Raw genomic sequence first — 25,295 nt, 5'->3', positions numbered from 1 at the left:
TGTAATATCACCTCCTCTATAATGTAATATCACCTCCTCTATAATGTAATATCACCTCCTCTATAATGTAATATCACCTCCTCTATAATGTAATATCACCTCCTCTATAATGTAATATCACCTCCTCTATAATGTAATATCACCTCCTCTATAATGTAATATCACCTCCTCTATAATGTAATATCACCCTCTATAATGTAATATCACCTCCTCTATAATGTAATATCACCTCCTCTATAATGTAATATCACCTCCTCTATAATGTAATATCACCTCCTCTATAATGTAATATCACCCCCTCTATAATGTAATATCGCCTCCTCTATAATGTAATGTCACCTCCTCTATAATGTAATATCACCCCCTCTATAATGTAATATCGCCTCCTCTATAATGTAATGTCACCTCCTCTATAATGTAATATCACCCCCTCTATAATGTAATATCACCTCCTCTATAATGTAATATCACCTCCTCTATAATGTAATATCACCTCCTCTATAATGTAACATCACCTCCTCTATAATGTAACATCACCTCCTCTATAATGTAATATCACCCCCTCTATAATGTAATATCACCTCCTCTATAATGTAATATCACCTCCTCTATAATGTAACATCACCTCCTCTATAATGTAATATCACCTCCTCTATAATGTAATATCACCTCCTCTATAATGTAATATCACCTCCTCTATAATGTAATATCACCCCCTCTATAATATCACCTCCTCTATAATGTAATATCACCTCCTCTATAATGTAATATCACCTCCTCTATAATGTAATATCACCTCCTCTATAATGTAATATCACCTCCTCTATAATGTAATATCACCTCCTCTATAATGTAATATCACCCCCTCTATAATGTAATATCACCCCTCTATAATGTAATATCACCCCCTCTATAATGTAATATCACCTCCTCTATAATGTAATATCACCTCCTCTATAATGTAATATCTCCTCCTCTATAATGTAATATCACCTCCTCTATAATGTAATATCACCTCCTCTATAATGTAATATCACCTCCTCTATAATGTAATATCACCCCTCTATAATGTAATATCACCTCCTCTATAATGTAATATCACCTCCTCTATAATGTAATATCACCCCCTCTATAATGTAATATCACCTCCTCTATAATGTAATATCACCTCCTCTATAATGTAATATCACCTCCTCTATAATGTAATATCACCCCCTCTATAATATCACCTCCTCTATAATGTAATATCACCTCCTCTATAATATCACCTCCTCTATAATGTAATATCACCTCCTCTATAATGTAATATCACCTCTATAATGTAATATCACCTCCTGTATAATGTAATATCACCTCCTCTATAATGTAATATCACCTCCTCTATAATGTAATATCACCTCCTCTATAATGTAATATCACCTCCTCTATAATGTAATATCACCCCCTCTATAATGTAATATCACCTCCTCTATAATGTAATATCACCTCCTCTATAATGTAATATCGCCCCCTCTATAATGTAATATCACCTCCTCTATAATGTAATATCACCTCCTCTATAATGTAATATCACCCTCTATAATGTAATATCACCCCCTCTATAATGTAATATCACCTCCTCTATAATGTAACATCGCCTCCTCTATAATGTAACATCACCTCCTCTATAATGTAATATCACCTCCTCTATAATGTAATATCACCTCCTCTATAATGTAATATCACCTCCTCTATAATGTAATATCACCTCCTCTATAATGTAATATCACCTCCTCTATAATGTAACATCGCCTCCTCTATAATGTAACATCGCCTCCTCTATAATGTAACGTCACCTCCTCTATAATGTAATATCACCCCCTCTATAATGTAACATCGCCTCCTCTATAATGTAATATCGCCTCCTCTATAATGTAATATCACCTCCTCTATAATGTAATATCACCTCCTCTATAATGTAATATCACCTCCTCTATAATGTAATATCACCTCCTCTATAATGTAATATCACCCCCTCTATAATGTAATATCACCTCCTCTATAATGTAATATCACCTCCTCTATAATGTAATATCACCTCCTCTATAATGTAATATCACCTCCTCTATAATGTAATATCACCTCCTCTATAATGTAATATCACCTCCTCTATAATGTAATATCACCTCCTCTATAATGTAATATCTCCTCCTCTATAATGTAATATCACCTCCTCTATAATGTAATATCGCCTCCTCTATAATGTAATATCACCTCCTGTATAATGTAATATCACCTCCTCTATAATGTAATATCACCTCCTCTATAATGTAATATCACCTCCTCTATAATGTAATATCACCTCCTCTATAATGTAATATCACCTCCTCTATAATGTAATATCACCTCCTGTATAATGTAATATCACCTCCTCTATAATGTAATATCACCTCCTCTATAATGTAATATCACCCCCTCTATAATGTAATATCACCTCCTCTATAATGTAATATCACCCCCTCTATAATGTAATATCACCTCCTCTATAATGTAATATCACCTCCTCTATAATGTAATATCACCTCCTCTATAATGTAATATCACCTCCTCTATAATGTAATATCACCTCCTCTATAATGTAATATCACCCCCTCTATAATGTAATATCACCTCCTCTATAATGTAATATCACCCCCTCTATAATGTAATATCACCTCCTCTATAATGTAATATCACCTCCTCTATAATGTAATATCACCCCCTCTATAATGTAATATCACCTCCTCTATAATGTAATATCACCTCCTCTATAATGTAATATCACCTCCTCTATAATGTAATATCACCTCCTCTATAATGTAATATCACCTCCTCTATAATGTAATATCACCTCCTCTATAATGTAATATCACCTCCTCTATAATGTAATATCACCTCCTCTATAATGTAATATCACCTCCTCTATAATGTAATATCACCTCCTCTATAATGTAATATCACCCCCTCTATAATGTAATATCACCTCCTCTATAATGTAATATCACCTCCTCTATAATGTAATATCGCCTCCTCTATAATGTAATATCACCTCCTCTATAATGTAATATCACCTCCTCTATAATGTAATATCACCTCCTCTATAATGTAATATCACCTCCTCTATAATATCACCTCCTCTATAATGTAATATCACCCCCTCTATAATGTAATATCACCTCCTCTATAATGTAACATCTCCTCCTCTATAATGTAATATCACCTCCTCTATAATGTAATATCACCTCCTCTATAATGTAACATCACCTCCTCTATAATGTAATATCTCCTCCTCTATAATGTAATATCACCTCCTCTATAATGTAATATCACCTCCTCTATAATGTAATATCACCTCCTCTATAATGTAATATCACCTCCTCTATAATATCACCTCCTCTATAATGTAATATCACCCCCTCTATAATGTAATATCACCTCCTCTATAATGTAATATCACCTCCTCTATAATGTAATATCACCACCTCTATAATGTAATATCACCTCCTCTATAATGTAATATCGCCTCCTCTATAATGTAATATCACCCCCTCTATAATGTAATATCACCCCCTCTATAATGTAATATCACCTCCTCTATAATGTAATATCACCTCCTCTATAATGTAATATCTCCCCCTCTATAATGTAATATCACCTCCTCTATAATGTAATATCACCTCCTCTATAATGTAATATCACCTCCTCTATAATGTAATATCACCTCCTCTATAATGTAATATCACCCCCTCTATAATGTAATATCACCTCCTCTATAATGTAATATCACCTCCTCTATAATGTAATATCACCTCCTCTATAATGTAATATCACCCCCTCTATAATGTAATATCACCTCCTCTATAATGTAATATCACCTCCTCTATAATGTAATATCACCTCCTCTATAATGTAATATCACCTCCTCTATAATGTAATATCGCCTCCTCTATAATGTAATATCACCCCCTCTATAATGTAATATCACCTCCTCTATAATGTAATATCACCTCCTCTATAATGTAATATCACCTCCTCTATAATGTAATATCACCTCCTCTATAATGTAATATCACCCCCTCTATAATGTAATATCACCTCCTCTATAATGTAATATCACCTCCTCTATAATGTAATATCACCTCCTCTATAATGTAATATCACCTCCTCTATAATATCACCTCCTCTATAATGTAATATCACCTCCTCTATAATGTAATATCACCTCCTCTATAATGTAATATCACCTCCTCTATAATGTAATATCGCCTCCTCTATAATGTAATATCGCCTCCTCTATAATGTAATATCACCTCCTCTATAATGTAATATCACCTCCTCTATAATGTAATATCACCTCCTCTATAATGTAATATCGCCTCCTCTATAATGTAATATCACCTCCTCTATAATGTAATATCGCCTCCTCTATAATGTAATATCACCTCCTCTATAATGTAATATCACCCCCTCTATAATGTAATATCACCTCCTCTATAATGTAATATCACCTCCTCTATAATGTAATATCACCTCCTCTATAATGTAATATCACCTCCTCTATAATGTAATATCACCTCCTCTATAATGTAATATCACCTCCTCTATAATGTAATATCACCTCCTCTATAATGTAATATCACCTCCTCTATAATGTAATATCACCTCCTCTATAATGTAATATCACCTCCTCTATAATGTAATATCACCCCCTCTATAATGTAATATCACCTCCTCTATAATGTAATATCACCTCCTCTATAATGTAATATCACCTCCTCTATAATGTAATATCACCCCCTCTATAATGTAATATCACCTCCTCTATAATGTAATATCACCTCCTCTATAATGTAATATCGCCTCCTCTATAATGTAATATCGCCTCCTCTATAATGTAATATCACCTCTATAATGTAATATCACCTCCTCTATAATGTAATATCACCTCCTCTATAATGTAATATCACCTCCTCTATAATGTAATATCACCTCCTCTATAATGTAATATCACCTCCTCTATAATGTAATATCACCTCCTCTATAATGTAATATCACCTCCTCTATAATGTAATATCACCTCCTCTATAATATAATATCACCCCCTCTATAATGTAATATCACCCCCTCTATAATGTAATATCACCTCCTCTATAATGTAATATCACCTCCTCTATAATGTAATATCACCCCCTCTATAATGTAATATCACCTCCTCTATAATGTAATATCACCACCTCTATAATGTAATATCACCTCCTCTATAATGTAATATCACCTCCTCTATAATGTAATATCACCTCCTCTATAATGTAATATCACCCCCTCTATAATGTAATATCACCTCCTGTATAATGTAATATCACCTCCTCTATAATGTAATATCACCTCCTCTATAATGTAATATCACCTCCTCTATAATGTAATATCACCTCCTCTATAATATAATATCACCCCCTCTATAATGTAATATCACCCCCTCTATAATGTAATATCACCTCCTCTATAATGTAATATCACCTCCTCTATAATGTAATATCACCCCCTCTATAATGTAATATCACCTCCTCTATAATGTAATATCACCACCTCTATAATGTAATATCACCTCCTCTATAATGTAATATCACCTCCTCTATAATGTAATATCACCTCCTCTATAATGTAATATCACCCCCTCTATAATGTAATATCACCTCCTCTATAATGTAATATCACCTCCTCTATAATGTAATATCGCCTCCTCTATAATGTAATATCGCCTCCTCTATAATGTAATATCACCCCCTCTATAATGTAATATCACCTCCTCTATAATATAATATCACCCCCTCTATAATGTAATATCTCCTCCTCTATAATGTAATATCACCTCCTCTATAATGTAATATCACCTCCTCTATAATGTAATATCACCTCCTCTATAATGTAATATCACCCCCTCTATAATGTAATATCACCTCCTCTATAATGTAATATCACCTCCTCTATAATGTAATATCACCTCCTCTATAAATCCCTTGTAAGGCCACATCTAGAATATGCAACTCCGTTTTGGGCTCCACATTGTAAAAATGACATATGAGAACTGGAGAGGGTACAAAAACGGAAACTAGATTATTACATGGGATGGGAGGTGTCGCTTGCAATGATAGACTAGATTGGGCTTGTTCAGCTTGGAAAATAGACGTCTTAGAGGTGATCTTATTAACATGTATAAATATACGTGTGGTCAACGCAGAGAACTAGCACATGATCTGTTCTTTCCAAGGACTTTACAAAGGACCAGGGGACAACCATTGCGTGTGGAAGAAAGACGTTCAGATATCAATAGAGGAAAGGGTTTTTTACAGTTAGAGCAGTCAAATTATGGAATGTCCGACCCCAAGAGGTAGTAATGGCAGATAATATGTCAGCATTTAAAAAAAGGCAAGAAGATTATTTACTGACAGATGGCATTGAATGTTATAATTATTCAAGCAATGAATGACAAGTTGAAAAAGACACAGGTCCATCAAGTTCAACTTTACTCAATAAATTATCTATGTAACAGTAATAGTGCCCCCCATTGTGCTATATACAGTAATAGTGCCCCCCATTGTGCTATATACAGTAATAGTGCCCCCATTGTGCTATATACAGTAATAGTGCCCCCCATTGTGCTATATACAGTAATAGTACCCCCCATTGTGCTATATATACTAATAGTGCCCCCATTGTGCTATATACAGTAATAGTGCCCCCATTGTGCTATATACAGTAATAGTACCCCCATTGTGCTATATACAGTAATAGTGCCCCCATTGTGCTATATACAGTAATAGTGCCCTCCATTGTGCTATATACAGTAATAGTGCCCCCATTGTGCTATATACAGTAATAGTGCCCCCCATTGTGCTATATACAGTAATAGTGCCCCCATTGTGCTATATACAGTAATAGTGCCCCCATTGTACTATATACAGTAATAGTGCCCCCCCATTGTACTATATACAGTAATAGCGCCCCCATTGTGCTATATACAGTAATAGCGCCCCCATTGTACTATATACAGTAACAGTGCCCCCATTGTACTATATACAGTAACAGTGCCCCCATTGTGCTATATACAGTAATAGTGCCCCCATTGTGCTATATACAGTAACAGTGCCCCCATTGTACTATATACAGTAATAGTGCCCCCATTGTACTATATACAGTAACAGTGCCCCCATTGTGCTATATACAGTAACAGTGCCCCCATTGTGCTATATACAGTAACAGTGCCCCCATTGTGCTATATACAGTAACAGTGCCCCCATTGTGCTATATACAGTAACAGTGCCCCCATTGTGCTATATACAGTAACAGTGCCCCCATTGTGCTATATACAGTAACAGTGCCCCCATTGTGCTATATACAGTAACAGTGCCCCCCATTGTGCTATATACAGTAATAGTGCCCCCCATTGTGCTATATACAGTAGTGCCCCCATTGTGCTATATACAGTAATAGTGCCCCCCATTGTGCTATATACAGTAATAGTGCCCCCCATTGTGCTATATACAGTAATAGTGCCCCCCATTGTGCTATATACAGTAATAGTGCCCCCATTGTGCTATATACAGTAATAGTGTCCCCATTGTGCTATATACAGTAATAGTGCCCCCCAATGTACTATTTACAGTAATAGTGTCCCCCATTGTACTATATACAGTAATAGTGCCCCCCATTGTGCTATATACAGTAATAGTGCCCCCATTGTGCTATATACAGTAATAGTGCCCCCATTGTGCTATATACAGTAATAGTGCCCCCCATTGTGCTATATACAGTAATAGTGCCCCCCATTGTGCTATATACAGTAATAGTGCTCCCATTGTGCTATATACAGTAATAGTGCCCGCATTGTGCTATAGACAGTAATAGTGCCCCCATTGTGCTATATACAGTAATAGTGCCCCCCATTGTGCTATATACAGTAATAGTGTCCCCATTGTGCTATATACAGTAATAGTGTCCCCCATTGTACTATATACAGTAATAGTGCCCCCCATTGTACTATATACAGTAATAGTGCCCCCCATTGTGCTATATACAGTAATAGTGCCCCATTGTGCTATATACAGTAATAGTGCCCCCATTGTGCTATATACAGTAATAGTGCCCCCCATTGTGCTATATACAGTAATAGTGCCCCCCATTGTGCTATATACAGTAATAGTGCTCCCATTGTGCTATATACAGTAATAGTGCCCCCATTGTGCTATATACAGTAATAGTGCCCCCATTGTGCTATATACAGTAATAGTGCCCCCACTGTACTATATACAGTAATAGTGCCCCCCATTGTGCTATATACAGTAATAGTACCCCCCATTGTGCTATATACAGTAATAGTGCCCCCCATTGTGCTATATACAGTAATAGTGCCCCCATTGTGCTATATACAGTAATAGTGCCCCCCATTGTGCTATATACAGTAATAGTGCCCCCATTGTACTATATACAGTAATAGTGCCCCCATTGTGCTATATACAGTAATAGTGCCACCATTGTGCTATATACAGTAATAGTGCCACCATTGTGCTATATACAGTAATAGTGCCCCCATTGTACTATATACAGTAACAGTGCCCCCATTGTGCTATATACAGTAACAGTGCCCCCATTGTGCTATATACAGTAACAGTGCCCCCATTGTGCTATATACAGTAACAGTGCCCCCATTGTGCTATATACAGTAATAGTGCCCCCCATTGTGCTATATACAGTAGTGCCCCCATTGTACTATATACAGTAACAGTGCCCCCATTGTGCTATATATACTAATAGTGCCCCCATTGTGCTATATACAGTAATAGTGCCCCCCATTCTGCTATATACAGTAACAGTGCCCCCATTGTGCTATATACAGTAATAGTGCCCCCCATTGTGCTATATACAGTAGTGCCCCCATTGTACTATATACAGTAACAGTGCCCCCATTGTGCTATATACAGTAACAGTGCCCCCATTGTGCTATATACAGTAATAGTGCCCCCATTGTGCTATATACAGTAATAGTGCCCCCCATTGTGCTATATACAGTAATAGTGCCCCCCATTGTGCTATATACAGTAATAGTGCCCCCATTGTGCTATATACAGTAATAGTACCCCCCATTGTGCTATATACAGTAATAGTGCCCCCCATTGTGCTATATACAGTAATAGTGCCCCCCATTGTGCTATATACAGTAATAGTGCCCCCATTGTGCTATATACAGTAATAGTGCCCCCATTCTGCTATATACAGTAATAGTGCCACCATTGTGCTATATACAGTAATAGTGCCACCATTGTGCTATATACAGTAATAGTGCCACCATTGTGCTATATACAGTAATAGTGCCACCATTGTGCTATATACAGTAATAGTGCCCCCATTGTACTATATACAGTAATAGTGCCCCCATTGTGCTATATACAGTAATAGTGCCCCCATTGTGCTATATACAGTAATAGTGCCCCCATTGTGCTATATACAGTAACAGTGCCCCCATTGTGCTATATACAGTAACAGTGCCCCCATTGTACTATATTCAGTAATAGCGCCCCCCATTGTGCTATATACAGTAATAGTGCCCCCCATTGTGCTATATACAGTAATAGTGCCCCCCATTGTGCTATATACAGTAATAGTGCCCCCCATTGTGCTATATACAGTAATAGTGCCCCCCATTGTGCTATATACAGTAATAGTGCCCCCATTGTACTATATACAGTAATAGTGCCCCCTATTGTGCTATATATACTAATAGTGCCCCCATTGTACTATATACAGTAATAATGCCCCCCATTGTGCTATATACAGTAATAGTGCCCCCATTGTGCTATATACAGTAATAGTGCCCCCTATTGTGCTATATACAGTAATAGTGCCCCCCATTGTGCTATATACAGTAATAGTGCCCCCCATTGTGCTATATACAGTAATAGTGCCCCCCATTGTACTATATACAGTAATAGTGCCCCCTATTGTGCTATATATACTAATAGTGCCCCCATTGTACTATATACAGTAATAGTGCCCCCATTGTGCTATATACAGTAATAGTGCCCCCCATTGTGCTATATACAGTAATAGTGCCCCCCATTGTACTATATACAGTAATAGTGCCCCCTATTGTGCTATATATATACTAATAGTGCCCCCATTGTACTATATACAGTAATAGTGCCCCCCATTCTGCTATATACAGTAATAATGCCCCCCATTGTGCTATATACAGTAATAGTGCCCCCCATTGTGCTATATACAGTAATAGTGCCCCATTGTACTATATACATTAATAGTGCCCCATTGTACTATATACATTAATAGTGCCCCATTGTACTATATACATTAATAGTGTCCCCCATTGTGCTATACACAGTAATAGTGCCCTCATTGTACTATACACAGTAATAGTGCCCCCATTGTACTATACACAGTAATAGTGCCCCCATTGTGCTATATACAGTAACAGTGTCCCCCTTTGTGCTATATACAGTAATAGTGCCCCCCATTGTGCTATATACAGTAATAGTGCCCTCCATTGTGCTATATACAGTAATAGTGCCCCCCATTGTGCTATATACAGTAATAGTGCCCCCCATTGTACTATATACAGTAACAGTGCCCCCCATTGTACTATATACAGTAACAGTGCCCCCCATTGTGCTATATACAGTAATAGTGCCCCCCATTGTGCTATATACAGTAATAGTGCCCCCCATTGTACTATATACAGTAACAGTGCCCCCCATTGTGCTATATACAGTAATAGTGCCCTCCATTGTGCTATATACAGTAACAGTGCCCCCCATTGTACTATATACAGTAACAGTGCCCCCCATTGTGCTATATACAGTAATAGTGCCCCCCATTGTGCTATATACAGTAATAGTGCCCTCCATTGTGCTATATACAGTAATAGTGCCCTCCATTGTGCTATATACAGTAATAGTGTCCCCCATTGTGCTATATACAGTAATAGTGCCCCCCATTGTGCTATATACAGTAATAGTGCCCTCCATTGTACTATATACAGTAATAGTGCCCTCCATTGTGCTATATACAGTAATAGTGCCCCCCATTGTACTATATACAGTAACAGTGCCCCCCATTGTGCTATATACAGTAATAGTGCCCTCCATTGTGCTATATACAGTAATAGTGCCCCCCATTGTACTATATACAGTAACAGTGCCCCCATTGTACTATATACAGTAATAGTGGTGGTACAATGATAGAGGATAATGTGACGGTTTCTCCAGGTGACATGAAGATGATGGGTGTTGTACTTCTACCAGTATACAGGTCTGCTCTCAGGGGGTGGTGTATTACTTCTCACTATGTCACACTCAGGACTAGTTACTATCACCACCTGCTGGAGGAACAGTGGAACTGCAGGTACCTGAGGCGAGTCACAGGAGAAACAAATAAAAGTATAAACAAATTAGCGGAGGGGGAGGAGTCTGTAAAACTTGTTCTGTTCTCCGGCCCCTCCTGTACGAGCTCAACCGACGCCAAACCATGAATGTGAACACGGAGAATGACCGACACATCTAGAGAACGACCCCCTCCTCCCCCGGTACTGACAATACATCCACCCGGTACTTATCCCGTCCACTGTAATGAATCCGTCAGGTGCCGGGAGCGGGTTACGTGCACCCCGTTATGTGAACACGCGGGGAAGGGGTCACCGGTTATCAGCAGGATCCCGGCATATCCGCGCTATTACTGAAACTTACCGGACCACGGAGACATGACAGGAGAAGTGACCGGGTATAGAAGTCCTGAGGAGAGTGAAACTGTCACACGGCACTCTCCAGCCGACATTCACTATCCCCGGCCACTCCAGACTTCACTCACTATCCCCGCCCTCTCCAGACTTCACTCACTATCCCCAGCCACTCACTATCACCCTCTCACTCACTATCCCCAGCCACTCACTATCACCCTCTCACTCACTATCCCCGCCCTCTCCAGACTTCACTCACTATCCCCGGCCACTCACTATCCCCGCCCTCTCCAGACTTCACTCACTATCCCCAGCCACTCACTATCGCCCTCTCACTCACTATCCCCGCCCTCTCCAGGCGTCACTAGACCCGCCCTCTCCAGACTTCACTCACTAGCCCCGCCCTCTCCAGGCGTCACTAGACCCGCCCTCTCCAGACTTCACTCACTAGCCCCGCCCTCTCCAGCCGTCACTATCCCCGTCCTCTCCAGTCTCACTAGCCCCTCTTTCCTCAGGCTCACTAGCGCCCCCGTGTGTATTATCGGTGTATGACGCTTCTCCGGTTATAATGACTTGCTCTTGTAGAGATTTGTTATTTTCTCTCACACTTTGGGTTTGGTCTTTTTTTCTCACCTATGTTAGGAATATTTTCCTGGTTTATATCCGCTCCGGCACATTTATTATTAGTGTCCTGACGTGTTGTGTGATTTGCCGCATCTTTCTACAAATTACACGCTTTTCTCTAAGACTCTGTTCACATCTGCGTTGGAGCCTCTGTCGCACAAAACAGCGAATCATGCCGCGCTATTTCATCCGGCAAAAGGACAGAAACACGATGGATCCCATTAAAGTCAATGGTTTCCTTTGGGCGCCGTTGGCGTCTGTCATTGTGACGGATCCAGCGTGTCCGGTAATTTCATTCTGTTCCTATGACATGGCCCGACTTACGCCTCCTCCTGTTTGCTGCGCGCCATGATCCTCTTCCCGCCGCAGCCATTTTTCGGAATTTTACTTTTGTTTTTTTCTCCCCAGGTTCCAAAAGCCGGAACTTCTTTATTTTGTCCATCAATATCGCCGTATGACGGCTTGTTTCTTGCGGGACGAGTTGCAGATTTTCACAGCTCCATTTATTGCACCTTATAATGTTGTGGGAAACTGGAAAAAATATATATTTGTGGGGTGGAATAGGAAAAAAACAGCAAATCCTCAATATTTTCTGTGATTTGTTTTTACGCCGTTCACCGTACGGTAAAAACGACATGTTACCCTCATTCTACCGGTCAGTACGATTACAGCGATATCACATTTAGTGTATGTGCACACGAGAAGTGCCTTTTACGTCTGAAAAGACAGACAGTTTTCTGGAGAAAACAGCTGCCTCGTTTCAGACGTAATTGCTCCTCCTCGCATTTTGCGAGGCTTCTCTGACAGCCGTAAATTTTGAGCTGTGCTTCATTGAGTTCAATGAAGAACGGCTCAAATTACGTCTGAAAGAAGTGTCCTGCATATAATGTATATAAGTGTCCTGCATATAATGTATATAAGTGTCCGGCATATAATGTATATAAGTGTCCGGCATATAATGTATATAAGTGTCCTGCATATAATGTATATAAGTGTCCTGCATATAATGTATATAAGTGTCCGGCATATAATGTATATAAGTGTCCGGCATATAATGTATATAAGTGTCCCGCATATAATGTATAGAAGTGTCCCGCATATAATGTATAGAAGTGTCCCGCATATAATGTATATAAGTGTCCCGCATATAATGTATATAAGTGTCCCGCATATAATGTATATAAGTGTCCCGCATATAATGTATATAAGTGTCCTGCATATAATGTATATAAGTGTCCGGCATATAATGTATATAAGTGTCCGGCATATAATGTATATAAGTGTCCCGCATATAATGTATAGAAGTGTCCTGCATATAATGTATATAAGTGTCCTGCATATAATGTATATAAGTGTCCTGCATATAATGTATATAAGTGTCCGGCATATAATGTATATAAGTGTCCGGCATATAATGTATATAAGTGTCCCGCATATAATGTATAGAAGTGTCCCGCATATAATGTATAGAAGTGTCCCGCATATAATGTATATAAGTGTCCCGCATATAATGTATATAAGTGTCCCGCATATAATGTATATAAGTGTCCGGCATATAATGTATATAAGTGTCCGGCATATAATGTATATAAGTGTCCCGCATATAATGTATAGAAGTGTCCCGCATATAATGTATAGAAGTGTCCCGCATATAATGTATATAAGTGTCCCGCATATAATGTATATAAGTGTCCCGCATATAATGTATATAAGTGTCCCGCATATAATGTATATAAGTGTCCTGCATATAATGTATATAAGTGTCCGGCATATAATGTATATAAGTGTCCGGCATATAATGTATATAAGTGTCCCGCATATAATGTATAGAAGTGTCCTGCATATAATGTATATAAGTGTCCTGCATATAATGTATATAAGTGTCCTGCATATAATGTATATAAGTGTCCGGCATATAATGTATATAAGTGTCCGGCATATAATGTATATAAGTGTCCCGCATATAATGTATAGAAGTGTCCCGCATATAATGTATAGAAGTGTCCCGCATATAATGTATATAAGTGTCCCGCATATAATGTATATAAGTGTCCCGCATATAATGTATATAAGTGTCCGGCATATAATGTATATAAGTGTCCGGCATATAATGTATATAAGTGTCCCGCATATAATGTATAGAAGTGTCCCGCATATAATGTATAGAAGTGTCCCGCATATAATGTATATAAGTGTCCCGCATATAATGTATATAAGTGTCCCGCATATAATGTATATAAGTGTCCTGCATATAATGTATATAAGTGTCCCGCATATAATGTATATAAGTGTCCTGCATATAATGTATATAAGTGCCCTGCATATAATGTATATAAGTGCCCTGTATATAATGTATATAAGTGTCCCGCATATAATGTATATAAGTGTCCCGCATATAATGTATATAAGTGTCCCACATATAATGTATATAAGTGTCCCGCATATAATGTATAGAAGTGTCCTGCATATAATGTATATAAGTGTCCTGCATATAATGTATATAAGTGTCCTGCATATAATGTATATAAGTGTCCTGCATATAATGTATATAAGTGTCCGGCATATAATGTATATAAGTGTCCGGCATATAATGTATATAAGTGTCCCGCATATAATGTATAGAAGTGTCCCGCATATAATGTATAGAAGTGTCCCGCATATAATGTATATAAGTGTCCCGCATATAATGTATATAAGTGTCCCGCATATAATGTATATAAGTGTCCCGCATATAATGTATAGAAGTGTCCCGCATATAATGTATATAAGTGTCCCGCATATAATGTATATAAGTGTCCCGCATATAATGTATATAAGTGTCCCGCATATAATGTATATAAGTGTCCCGCATATAATGTATATAAGTGTCCCGCATATAATGTATATAAGTGTCCCGCATATAATGTATATAAGTGTCCTGCATATAATGTATATAAGTGTCCTGCATATAATGTATATAAGTGTCCTGCATATAATGTATATAAGTGTCCCGCATATAATGTATATAAGTGTCCCGCATATAATGTATATAAGTGTCCTGCATATAATGTATATAAGTGTCCTGCATATAATGTATATAAGTGTCCCGCATATAATGTATAGAAGTGTCCCGCATATAATGTATAGAAGTGTCCCGCATATAATGTATATAAGTGTCCCGCATATAATGTATATAAGTGTCCCGCATATAATGTATATAAGTGTCCTGCATATAATGTATATAAGTGTCCCGCATATAATGTATATAAGTGTCCCGCATATAATGTATATAAGTGTCCCGCATATAATGTATATAAGTGTCCCGCATATAATGTATATAAGTGTCCCGCATATAATGTATATAAGTGTCCCGCGTATAATGTATATAAGTGTCCCGCATATAATGTATATAAGTGTCCCGCATATAATGTATATAAGTGTCCTGCACTTCTTTTGACGAGGCTGTATTTTTACGCGTCGTCGTTTGACAGCTGTCAAACGACGACGAGTAAATGACAGGTCGTCTTCACAATACGTCGGCAAACCCATTCAAATGAATGGGCAGATGTTTGCCGACGTATTGTAGCCCTATTTTCAGGCGTAAAACGAGGCATAATGCGCCTCGTTTACGCCTGAAAATAGGTCGTGTGAACCCAGCCTGAGAGTTGATTTGGCCAAATGGGAAAATAAGGATTTTTCTTGGTTGGGAAGAATAAGTGCAGTGAAAATGAATGTCCTGCCACGACTGATGTATTTATTTCAGACGGTTCCGTGTACTAGACCACCCAGGATTGCGAAAGCGACTCTCATTAAGAGAAAGCGATATGGGGGTCTTCCTGACTGTCAATCCTATTACTTTGCAGCGGTGAGTGCCCGAATATTGGACTGGTTCCATCATAAATCCTCTAACTTATGGGTAATGTTCAATGTCACTTTTTATATACACAAATTTAGTATATATATAATTTTTTAAATTTTTATATTGTTTGTTCACTAATGAAAACTCCATATAATTTCTATCATATTGTTTTCATTTATAACGGTAATGTATATTTTTATTGACTTATTTCTATTTTTTCACTTATTTCATTGCTTAGGCTTCGTTCACATCTGCGTCAGGGTCCCGTTGTGACGTTCCGTCTGAGCTTTCTGCCAGAACGGGACCCTGTCTAACACAAACGGAAACCAGAGGTCACTACATGTCCTATTCTTGTGCGTTGTTTGCGCATCACGCACCCATTGAAGCCTATGGGTGCGTGAAAAAATTGACAGCACACGGATGACTCGCGCAACAGTTGCTCAGGAAAGTATGAGGAAAAAAAACACCTCCTTCAATTTATTTTGCTGACGTAAAAAACGAGTGACATACGGATGACATACGCGCGTAAAAAGAAGCGCACAGTACACGGTTGTCACACGGACTGCAACGCAAGAAAAACGCTGCATTTTTTTACATGCGCAAAACAGACAAGTTCGTGTGAATAAGGCCTAATACAATTCCTCCTCTGAACAGTAGGGGTCGCTATATATGTGCTGATGCTCGTACAAGTGTTTTCCCCGGTTCATGTGCACGTAATATATTCTCGTCATTTTGAAAGCGTTTCAACATATATGGGGTAATATCAATTAGATCCTTTATGCCAATTTCCATCATGGACACGGCTGACTCACGGATGTAGTGCGCCTGCGAGTAGTGGGGGGGGCATTGTTGACGTCACTCTCGGCGCAACGTGGGACTGGGCGTTGCGCCTGCGCGATGCCGACTTCCGGATGCTGTTTTGGTCACCGTTGAGGTTGCCGCCTCACCACTCGCATGCCCCATGAAACATCTTCATAGTGAGTAAATTGGTTAAAATTAGAGATTCGGCTGACGAGTCACCATTTAAATCTGTACCTGACATTGATCCAGCTCCCCCTGACGAAGATGGGTGCGAAACACGGCTTGGGGTGCTCGACACTGTACAGGCGGTTACTATGGGGGGCGATATTCTGAGCGGTATGGTATACATAAGTTTTTGCATCCATGTAATTTTTTGTTGTATTGTGTGTGTGTATATATATATATGAGGGGTAACATGTTATTTAAAGGGAAGGCGTCATGATTTTTATTTTTTTGATCATATTGCTTTTAATATAATGTTAACAAAAATTTTATTAATAAAGGTATGTTCACACGCCCTATTTACGGACATAATTCAGGCGTTTAACGCCTCGAATTACGCCCGAAAAAACGGCTCCAAACCGAATTCAATGGGTCTTACGATATTCTGTGCAGACGGGCTTTTTTTTTACGCGCCGCTATCAAAAGACGGCCGCCTCAAAGAAGTGCATGTCACTTCTTGGGACGTAATTGGAGCCATTTTTCATGGACTCCATAGAAAAACAGCTCCAATTACGTCCGTAATGGACGCCGCGAAAAACGCGAGTACCAGCAATTACGTCTGAAATTTAGGAGCTGTTTTCTCCTGAAAACAGCTCCCTAATTTCAGACGTATTTTACGTTTGAGTGTGAACATACCCTTTGTGCTGTCACTTTCTACTTTTTAATGTATTCTTACTTTTACTTCTCTATGGGGCTGCCATTTTTTTTCATCTCTGTATGTGTCGATTAACGATAGAACGGGAGCCCATTCTCAGAAGCGTGCAGCGTCTGTGTGGGAACGGCGCACGCGCCACTCCCGCACAGACCTAAACAAAGCACGTTCGTAGAGCGAAATCCGGCGCCATTTTCATGTGGACTGGAAGCCGCTGCCGGACAGTAAGATGACGAATTCCGGCCGCGGCTTCCGGCCATATGTTCAAGGAAGCGAAGGCGCAAGGAATAGGAGCAGCGGCGGCAGGAGCAGGTCATTTATGTTTGTGCATGTGATGTGTGTATTATGTTTATGTGATACTGTCTGCTGAGCCCTGTATCTAATCCTCCTACACTGTGCAGTTGCTCAGAAAATGGCAGCACACAGTGTAGGAGGTTTGAAGATTCAAACCCCTCCCTCTCCTGGCACTAGCCAGAAGAATGGAGGGGGGATTGTGTGAGGACACTAGAAGAGAGTGTGTCCACCCCAAATTTGCAGCATAAAGCAATGAGGTTGCTTTACCACATTGACCATGTTGCAATTTTGGAACTGCTCCCTCTAGTGGCCAGCACATGGAAATGTTATAAATTAGAATCTAATTTATTATATTTCCTGACTTGTGAAAAAATTAAAAAAATTAAAACAATGTGTAATCACTCAAATACTAACTGTTTAACTGGAAAAAAATTATAATTCTAGCGACACATTCCCTTTAACTTGTCCCCCGTGTATGCCCTGACTTATGTGATTACATTGTCCTAGTTATCTGCAGTTTTGTACATTATGTGTTTTTAAACAGTTTGTACAACTATCGATGTCCTAATAAAGTATTTTTTGTATTTTTGGCTATATTGACTGTCGGTCGTTATTATAGCATTTAGGGACAATTTTCGGTTAGTGGTTGTAGTGTTACCTGCAGTCCTATGTAACACCACAGATAGCACACAGTGATAACTCTCTGAGGACAGACAATGTAGTAGATGTTACCTGCAGTCCTATGTAACACCACAGATAACACAGTGATAACTCTCTGAGTACAGATAATGTAGTAGTGTTACCTGCAGTCCTATGTAACACCACAGATAACACAGTGATAACTCTCTGAGTACAGATAATGTAGTAGCGTTACTTGCAGTCCTATGTAACACCACAGATAACACAGTGATAACTCTCTGAGTACAGATAATGTAGTAGCGTTACTTGCAGTCCTATGTAACACCACAGATAACACAGTGATAACTCTCTGAGGACAGACAATGTAGTAGATGTTACCTGCAGTCCTATGTAACACCACAGATAACACAGTGATAACTCTCTGAGTACAGATAATGTAGTAGCGTTACTTGCAGTCCTATGTAACACCACAGATAACACAGTGATAACTCTCTGAGGACAGACAATGTAGTAGATGTTACCTGCAGTCCTATGTAACACCACAGATAACACAGTGATAACTCCGAGTACAGATAATGTAGAGAAAGTATTGGGAGGGTTCCTCCAGCTCACCTTATCGCAGTTGTGTAGAATCGCGCACGAGTCCTCGTGACGGCACACGTATAGGATACAAAGAGAGGCAAAGAAATGGATCCAGCGCTGTGTCCTTTGTGTCTTTAAAATAGGAAACTATTTCCAAGTTTTATTAAACAATGAAAAAATAAAAACAATAGCAATGCAGGTCGATATTCCCAGATAAATGGAGGGATTGTGGCAGTGTGAGCGGTGCCTACGCGTTTCTGACGCCTACTGCGTCCTTAGTCATGGCTTCTAGAATCAATCCCTCCATTTATCCGGGAATATCTACCTGCATTGCTATTGTTTTTATTTTTTCATTGTTTAATAAAACTTGGAAATAGTTTCCTATTTTAAAGACACAAAGGACACTGCGCTGGATCCATTTCTTTGCCTCTCTTTGTACAGATAATGTAGTTGATGTTACCTGCAGTCCTATGTAACACCACAGATAACACAGTGATAACGCTCTGAGTACAGATAATGTAGTAGATGTTACCTGCAGTCCTATGTAACACCACAGATAACACAGTGATAACGCTCTGAGTACAGATAATGTAGTTGATGTTACTTGCAGTCCTATGTAACACCACAGATAACACAGTGATAACGCTCTGAGTACAGATAATGTAGTTGATGTTACCTGCAGTTCTATGTAACACCACACAACACAGTGATAACTCTCTGAGTACAGATAATGTAGTAGATGTTACCTGCAGTCCTATGTAACACCACAGATAACACAGTGATAACGCTCTGAGTACAGATAATGTAGTTGTGTTACCTGCAGTCCTATGTAACACCACAGATAACACAGTGATAGCTCTGAATACAGATAATGTAGTAGATGTTACCTGCAGTCCTATGTAACACCACAGATAACACAGTGATAACGCTCTGAGTACAGATAATGTAGTTGTGTTACCTGCAGTCCTATGTAACACCACAGATAACACAGTGATAGCTCTGAATACAGATAATGTAGTAGATGTTACCTGCAGTCCTATGTAACACCACAGATAACACAGTGATAACTCTCTGAGTGCAGATAATGCAGTAGATGTAATCTGCAGTCCTATGTAACACCACAGATAACACAGTGATAACTCTCTGAGTACAGATAATGTAGTAGTGTTACCTGCAGTCCTATGTAACACCACAGATATCACAGTGGCAACTCTGAGTACAGATAATGTAGTAGATTTTACATGCAGTCCTATGTAACACCACAGATAACACAGTGATAACTCCCTGAGTACAGATAATGTAGTAGATTTTACATGCAGTCCTATGTAACACCACAGATAACACACACTGATAACTATACACATACACAGAGATATATATACACACACATACAGCCACATATATAGACATACACACATATTGGAACTTATATATACACACACACAGAGACATATGTACACAAAAAGGAACTTACTATCTCTCCTTGCAGCACAGGTTTCTTGCAGGGACGGACTGTGGGCGGAGCTTACTCCATGTAGAGTTCGAATGGCCTGCACAGTGGCGCCCAGGTCCGCGAGGCGTGATGAGCATCTCGCCTCAGGCGGCGGCCTGCTTCCTCTCTGAGGGGGCGGCGCGGCCACTGAAACCAGCCGCCGCTACCCCCTCCTGCACTATAATTGTACCTGCATCTATAAAACGCATATACAATTACATGCATAAGCACTGAATGGCGGGGTACGGCCCGTGCCCCGATATTCAGCGCCTTTCAATGACGTAAGCGACGCGATGACGTCATCACGCCGCATGCGTTGTAGAATGACAGGGCAAGGCACCCTGCCAGTCAGCGCCTTTCAACAATGCAAGCGGGTTTAGGGGAGTATGTACAGTTTTTTTTTCTGTTAAAAGTGTGAGGGGCTATGTGTGGAGCACTATACAGGGGGGCTATATCGACATGTGGAGCACTATCTACAGGGGGCTATATGTGGGGGCTATGTGTGGAGCCCTGTACAGGGGGGGCTATGTCTTTATTGGGGCTATATGTGGAGCACTATCTACAGGGGCTACATGTGGGGCACTATCTACAGGTGGAGCTGTATGTGTGGAGCACTATACAGGGGGGTTATATGTGGGGCACTATCTACAGGGCTATATGGGGGGGCTATGTGTGGGGCACTGTACAGGGGGGCTATATGTGGGGCACTATCTACAGGAGCTATATGTGCGGGGTATATGTGGAGCACTGTACAGGGGGGCTATATGTGGAGCACTATCTACATGGGGGCTATATGGGGGGCTGTGTGTGGAGCACTGTACAGTGGGGCTATTTATACAGGGGGGCTGTATGTGGAGCACTATCTACGGGGGGGCTATATGGGGGGGCTGTGTGTGGAGCACTGCACAGAGGGGCTACATCTGGGGCACTATCTATAGGGGGAGCTATATGTGTGGAGCACTTTACAGGGGGGCTATATGTGGAGCACTATCTACATGGGGGGCTATGTGTGGAGCACTGTACAGGGGGGCTATTTATACAGGGGGGGCTGTATGTGGAGCACTATCTACAGGAGGAGCTATATGTGGGGGCTATGTGTGGAGCACTGTACAGGGGAGCTATATGTGGAGCACTATCTACAGGGGGGCTACATGTGGGGCACTATCTACAGGGGGGACTGTGTGGAGCACTATACAGGGGGCTATATCTACAGGGGGCTATATGTGGAGCACTATCTACAGGGGGGCTATATGTGGGGTACTATCTACAGGGGGATCTGTGTGGAGCACTATCTACAGAGGCTCTTTGGTGGCAGTGTCTACAGGAGGCTCTAAAGGGGCACTATGTATGTGGAGCACTGTCTACAGTGCTGATATAATCAGGGACACAGTGTATGGTTCTATTATAATTAGAGGTGTAGTGTATGACGCTATTTTATTAATGGGCGATATGATTTTTTTTTTTCTGAGGCTGCTAGTGATGTAGAACAGTCAGGGGATGTCAATCTGGGGGCGCCATTTAAATTTTTGTCTCAGGCTGCAGAAAAGCTAGACTCTGCCCTGGTGGCGCCCCCTACATGCTGGGAGGCTGCAGCACTCTGGGCAATCACACAGGTCGCATACCCCTAAGGCTGGCCCTGTGTATATGTATATATAATTTATATGCATTTGTAAATTAGGAGGGCAAATGTAACCATATGAGATTACAGTGGAGAACGTCACAGTGAATTACAGTAAGTATCAACAAGTCAGGTTTCCTATATTAAAATGTCTGCAGGTGGAGCCTCACGAACTCCTATGTATATGTGTAGACGTCAGACTGATCATGAATTGTGGGTACAGAACCAGGTCAGGGGTTACAGGTGATTATTTTGAAGGTAATGGGGGGTTTCCTTATGCCGACTCTCTGGGACTTCACTTCTAACACTGGTTTGGTGAACAGTAATGACCGATGTGATGGATTGTGGAGAGAACGTGTAACATCAGTGACTCGGGGTGAAGATCCAGGAGGGGAAAGTCTCCGTCACGATTCAATGTTTGTTTTTATAACAGCAGAAAGGGACAACAGTTCGGGAGAAATTCTCATTGTAAATTGACTAGACACGAACATTTGAGCTCAGGAACTGCTACAGTAACGGATGTGTCCGGACAATGTGGGGTCCCGGAGACTGGTCAGGTGTGCGCTCCATAGTAGCACTCCACCCATTGTTGGCAATCCCTCAGCATGTGCGGGCTGCAGGTAAGAACGTGCAAATAAAAAAAAGAAGTCTGTATTTTGTTCGATACTTTACGGATTTGTGAACCGTTGCAAATAAATATGTCTATCAGTTTTTTTTGGTGCAACTTTATAAATACTTATTAAAAATTAGTTTTACTTTTTGAGATACAGCTGCTCTGTTTTCGCTTTACAGAGCAGCTGTATCTAGCGTTATTACCTGAATTAGTCAGTCCCGCAGATCTGCCGGGTTTAGTGACAGCGGGTCCATGCAGGATCCACCTGTAATCTATCACATGTAAGTTATGAACGGTCAGACACGACACACAGGAACTGCTGTCACTGAACCCGGCAGTCCCGCGGCAGGATTTAGCGCTACATACAGCTGCTTTATATAGAGGATACAGAGCAGCTGTATCTCAAAAAGTAAAACTCATTTTTAATAAAAGATATTTGTAAAGTTGCGCCAAACACACGGATACACCTGCTTATTAACAAAAAATAAAAAAAATTGCCTTTCAAAGGTTTACATCGCCTTTAATATTATTTCAAGAGCTGAACTTTTCTTTGTAACTTGTTTGGTTCGTGGATTACAAGCAGCAGAAAATACAGAAGAGCAGATGTGAACGTTAGAAATTCATTAACGTTACAGATGAAGCTTTGAATGGCGTCAAGGAAGAACTACGAGGTCTGCGACGGACAGCTGCCCCGATCCAACACGCTCAAGGTCAGGGGCCTCAAACTCCGCCGGGTAAGTGGGCCACATGTAGAAAAAATATGAAGTTGACGGGCCGCATTACTTTCAAATTTGATACAAAATTATTGTTAATCAACTAGTTATTTGAACTACTATAACACTATATCACTATAACAATAATACTACATTACTATAATAGTAGCGCTAGGTTTAAACTTACCAGAAATATATGAGTTTACTCCACGTGTTATTTTAACAATCCAGTTTTCCAGTTTAAGTGTCGCTAAATGCAGTCCGGCGGCTAAGTTGGCAGCGTTTGGCAAACGCACGAATGTCAAGATTTGGCAGCCCCTTTTTAGATAGTGCCACAGTGCCCTCTGTAGATAATGCCACCCCCTAGATGACTCAGTGCCCTCTGTAGATGCCACCCCCCTAGATACCACAGTGCCCTCTGTGGATAATGCCACACACATCCCTTGTAGATAGCGCCACACACACTCACCCCCCAGTAGATAGCTCCGTTGGGGCTCCCTCTAGGAGTGGAATCCCCAGCCAGAGCGTTGACTCTTTGACCGAGGATTCCTCTGCTGGAGGAGCCCCTGACGTCACTGTTCATAGACAGTGACGTCAGGGGAACCTCCTGGACCGGAATGTGATGTCAGGGGGTGCTCTGCTCTGGAACACTGGGGACGCTACTGACATCAGTGTCCATATATGGACAGTGATGTCAGGGGCCTGCTCAGAGCTGGAGTCCCAGAGCAGAGCCGCTTCCAGCACTTTGCCTGGGATTCCAGCTCTGTTCCTGACATCACTGTCCAAATATGGACAGTGATGTTGTCAGGGATCATTACTATGTATATTGTTTGAAAAATATTATCCTCACACATATGTATATACATTTCAGTTCTTTGTGTAATATACTGATATATATAACAAGTTCTTTGTTCATGTCGGACACACCTATGGAAGACACCGCCCCCTGGAATGCAAGAAGAGTGAGTCTGAGAAACTGGTGGGGGCTCGGGCACTCCCACATCTCTGGGGAGGAGGCATGTGTCTCTTTCTGTGTTTCTTTGTTCTGAATAAAAAGTTATTCAGTCTTCCTCCTGGCTTTGAGAGGGAAGCTGTACCAAACATTACTCTGTGTGGTGTACTTCTCTCCAGGCATGCCTTCAGCTTTCAATTTACAGAGGTGGTTATTCGTTGTGAAATACGGACCTGACAATGTCAGGTAAACACCAGAGCGCCATATATGGACAGTGATGTCAGAGGCTTCCCCAGGGTCCCGGAGCAGAGCCTATACTAGCGCTCTGCCCCGGACTCCGGCTCTGGGGAAGTCCCAGACATCTCTGTCCATATATGGACAGCAATGTCAGGGGATTCCACAGAGTCCCAGAGCAGAGCCTATACTAGTGGCTCTGTGTCCCGTGGGCCGCAGATGACAGCCTCACGGGCCGCATGAGGCCCGCGTGTTTGAGA

The 25,295-nt window shown here is 40.4% G+C and overlaps 1 protein-coding gene across 2 annotated transcripts in view; it reads right to left on the bottom strand.

The window, feature by feature from the left end:
• Positions 1-11,956, bottom strand: part of LOC142741678 (uncharacterized) — an 87,377-nt gene extending 75,421 nt beyond the window's left edge. For both annotated transcript variants that reach the window (XM_075851024.1, XM_075851023.1), the window contains exon 1: positions 11,772-11,956. In XM_075851024.1, coding sequence (XP_075707139.1) covers positions 11,772-11,859 — 88 coding nt within the window. In that variant the 5' untranslated portion in view covers positions 11,860-11,956. The remainder of the gene's footprint in view (positions 1-11,771) is intronic.
• Positions 11,957-25,295: the final 13,339 nt, after the last annotated feature.

This window comes from Rhinoderma darwinii, chromosome 2 (genome assembly GCF_050947455.1).
Source record: "Rhinoderma darwinii isolate aRhiDar2 chromosome 2, aRhiDar2.hap1, whole genome shotgun sequence".
NCBI classification, from domain to species: domain Eukaryota; kingdom Metazoa; phylum Chordata; class Amphibia; order Anura; family Rhinodermatidae; genus Rhinoderma; species Rhinoderma darwinii.
This window is presented reverse-complemented; position numbering and strand designations above follow the sequence as displayed.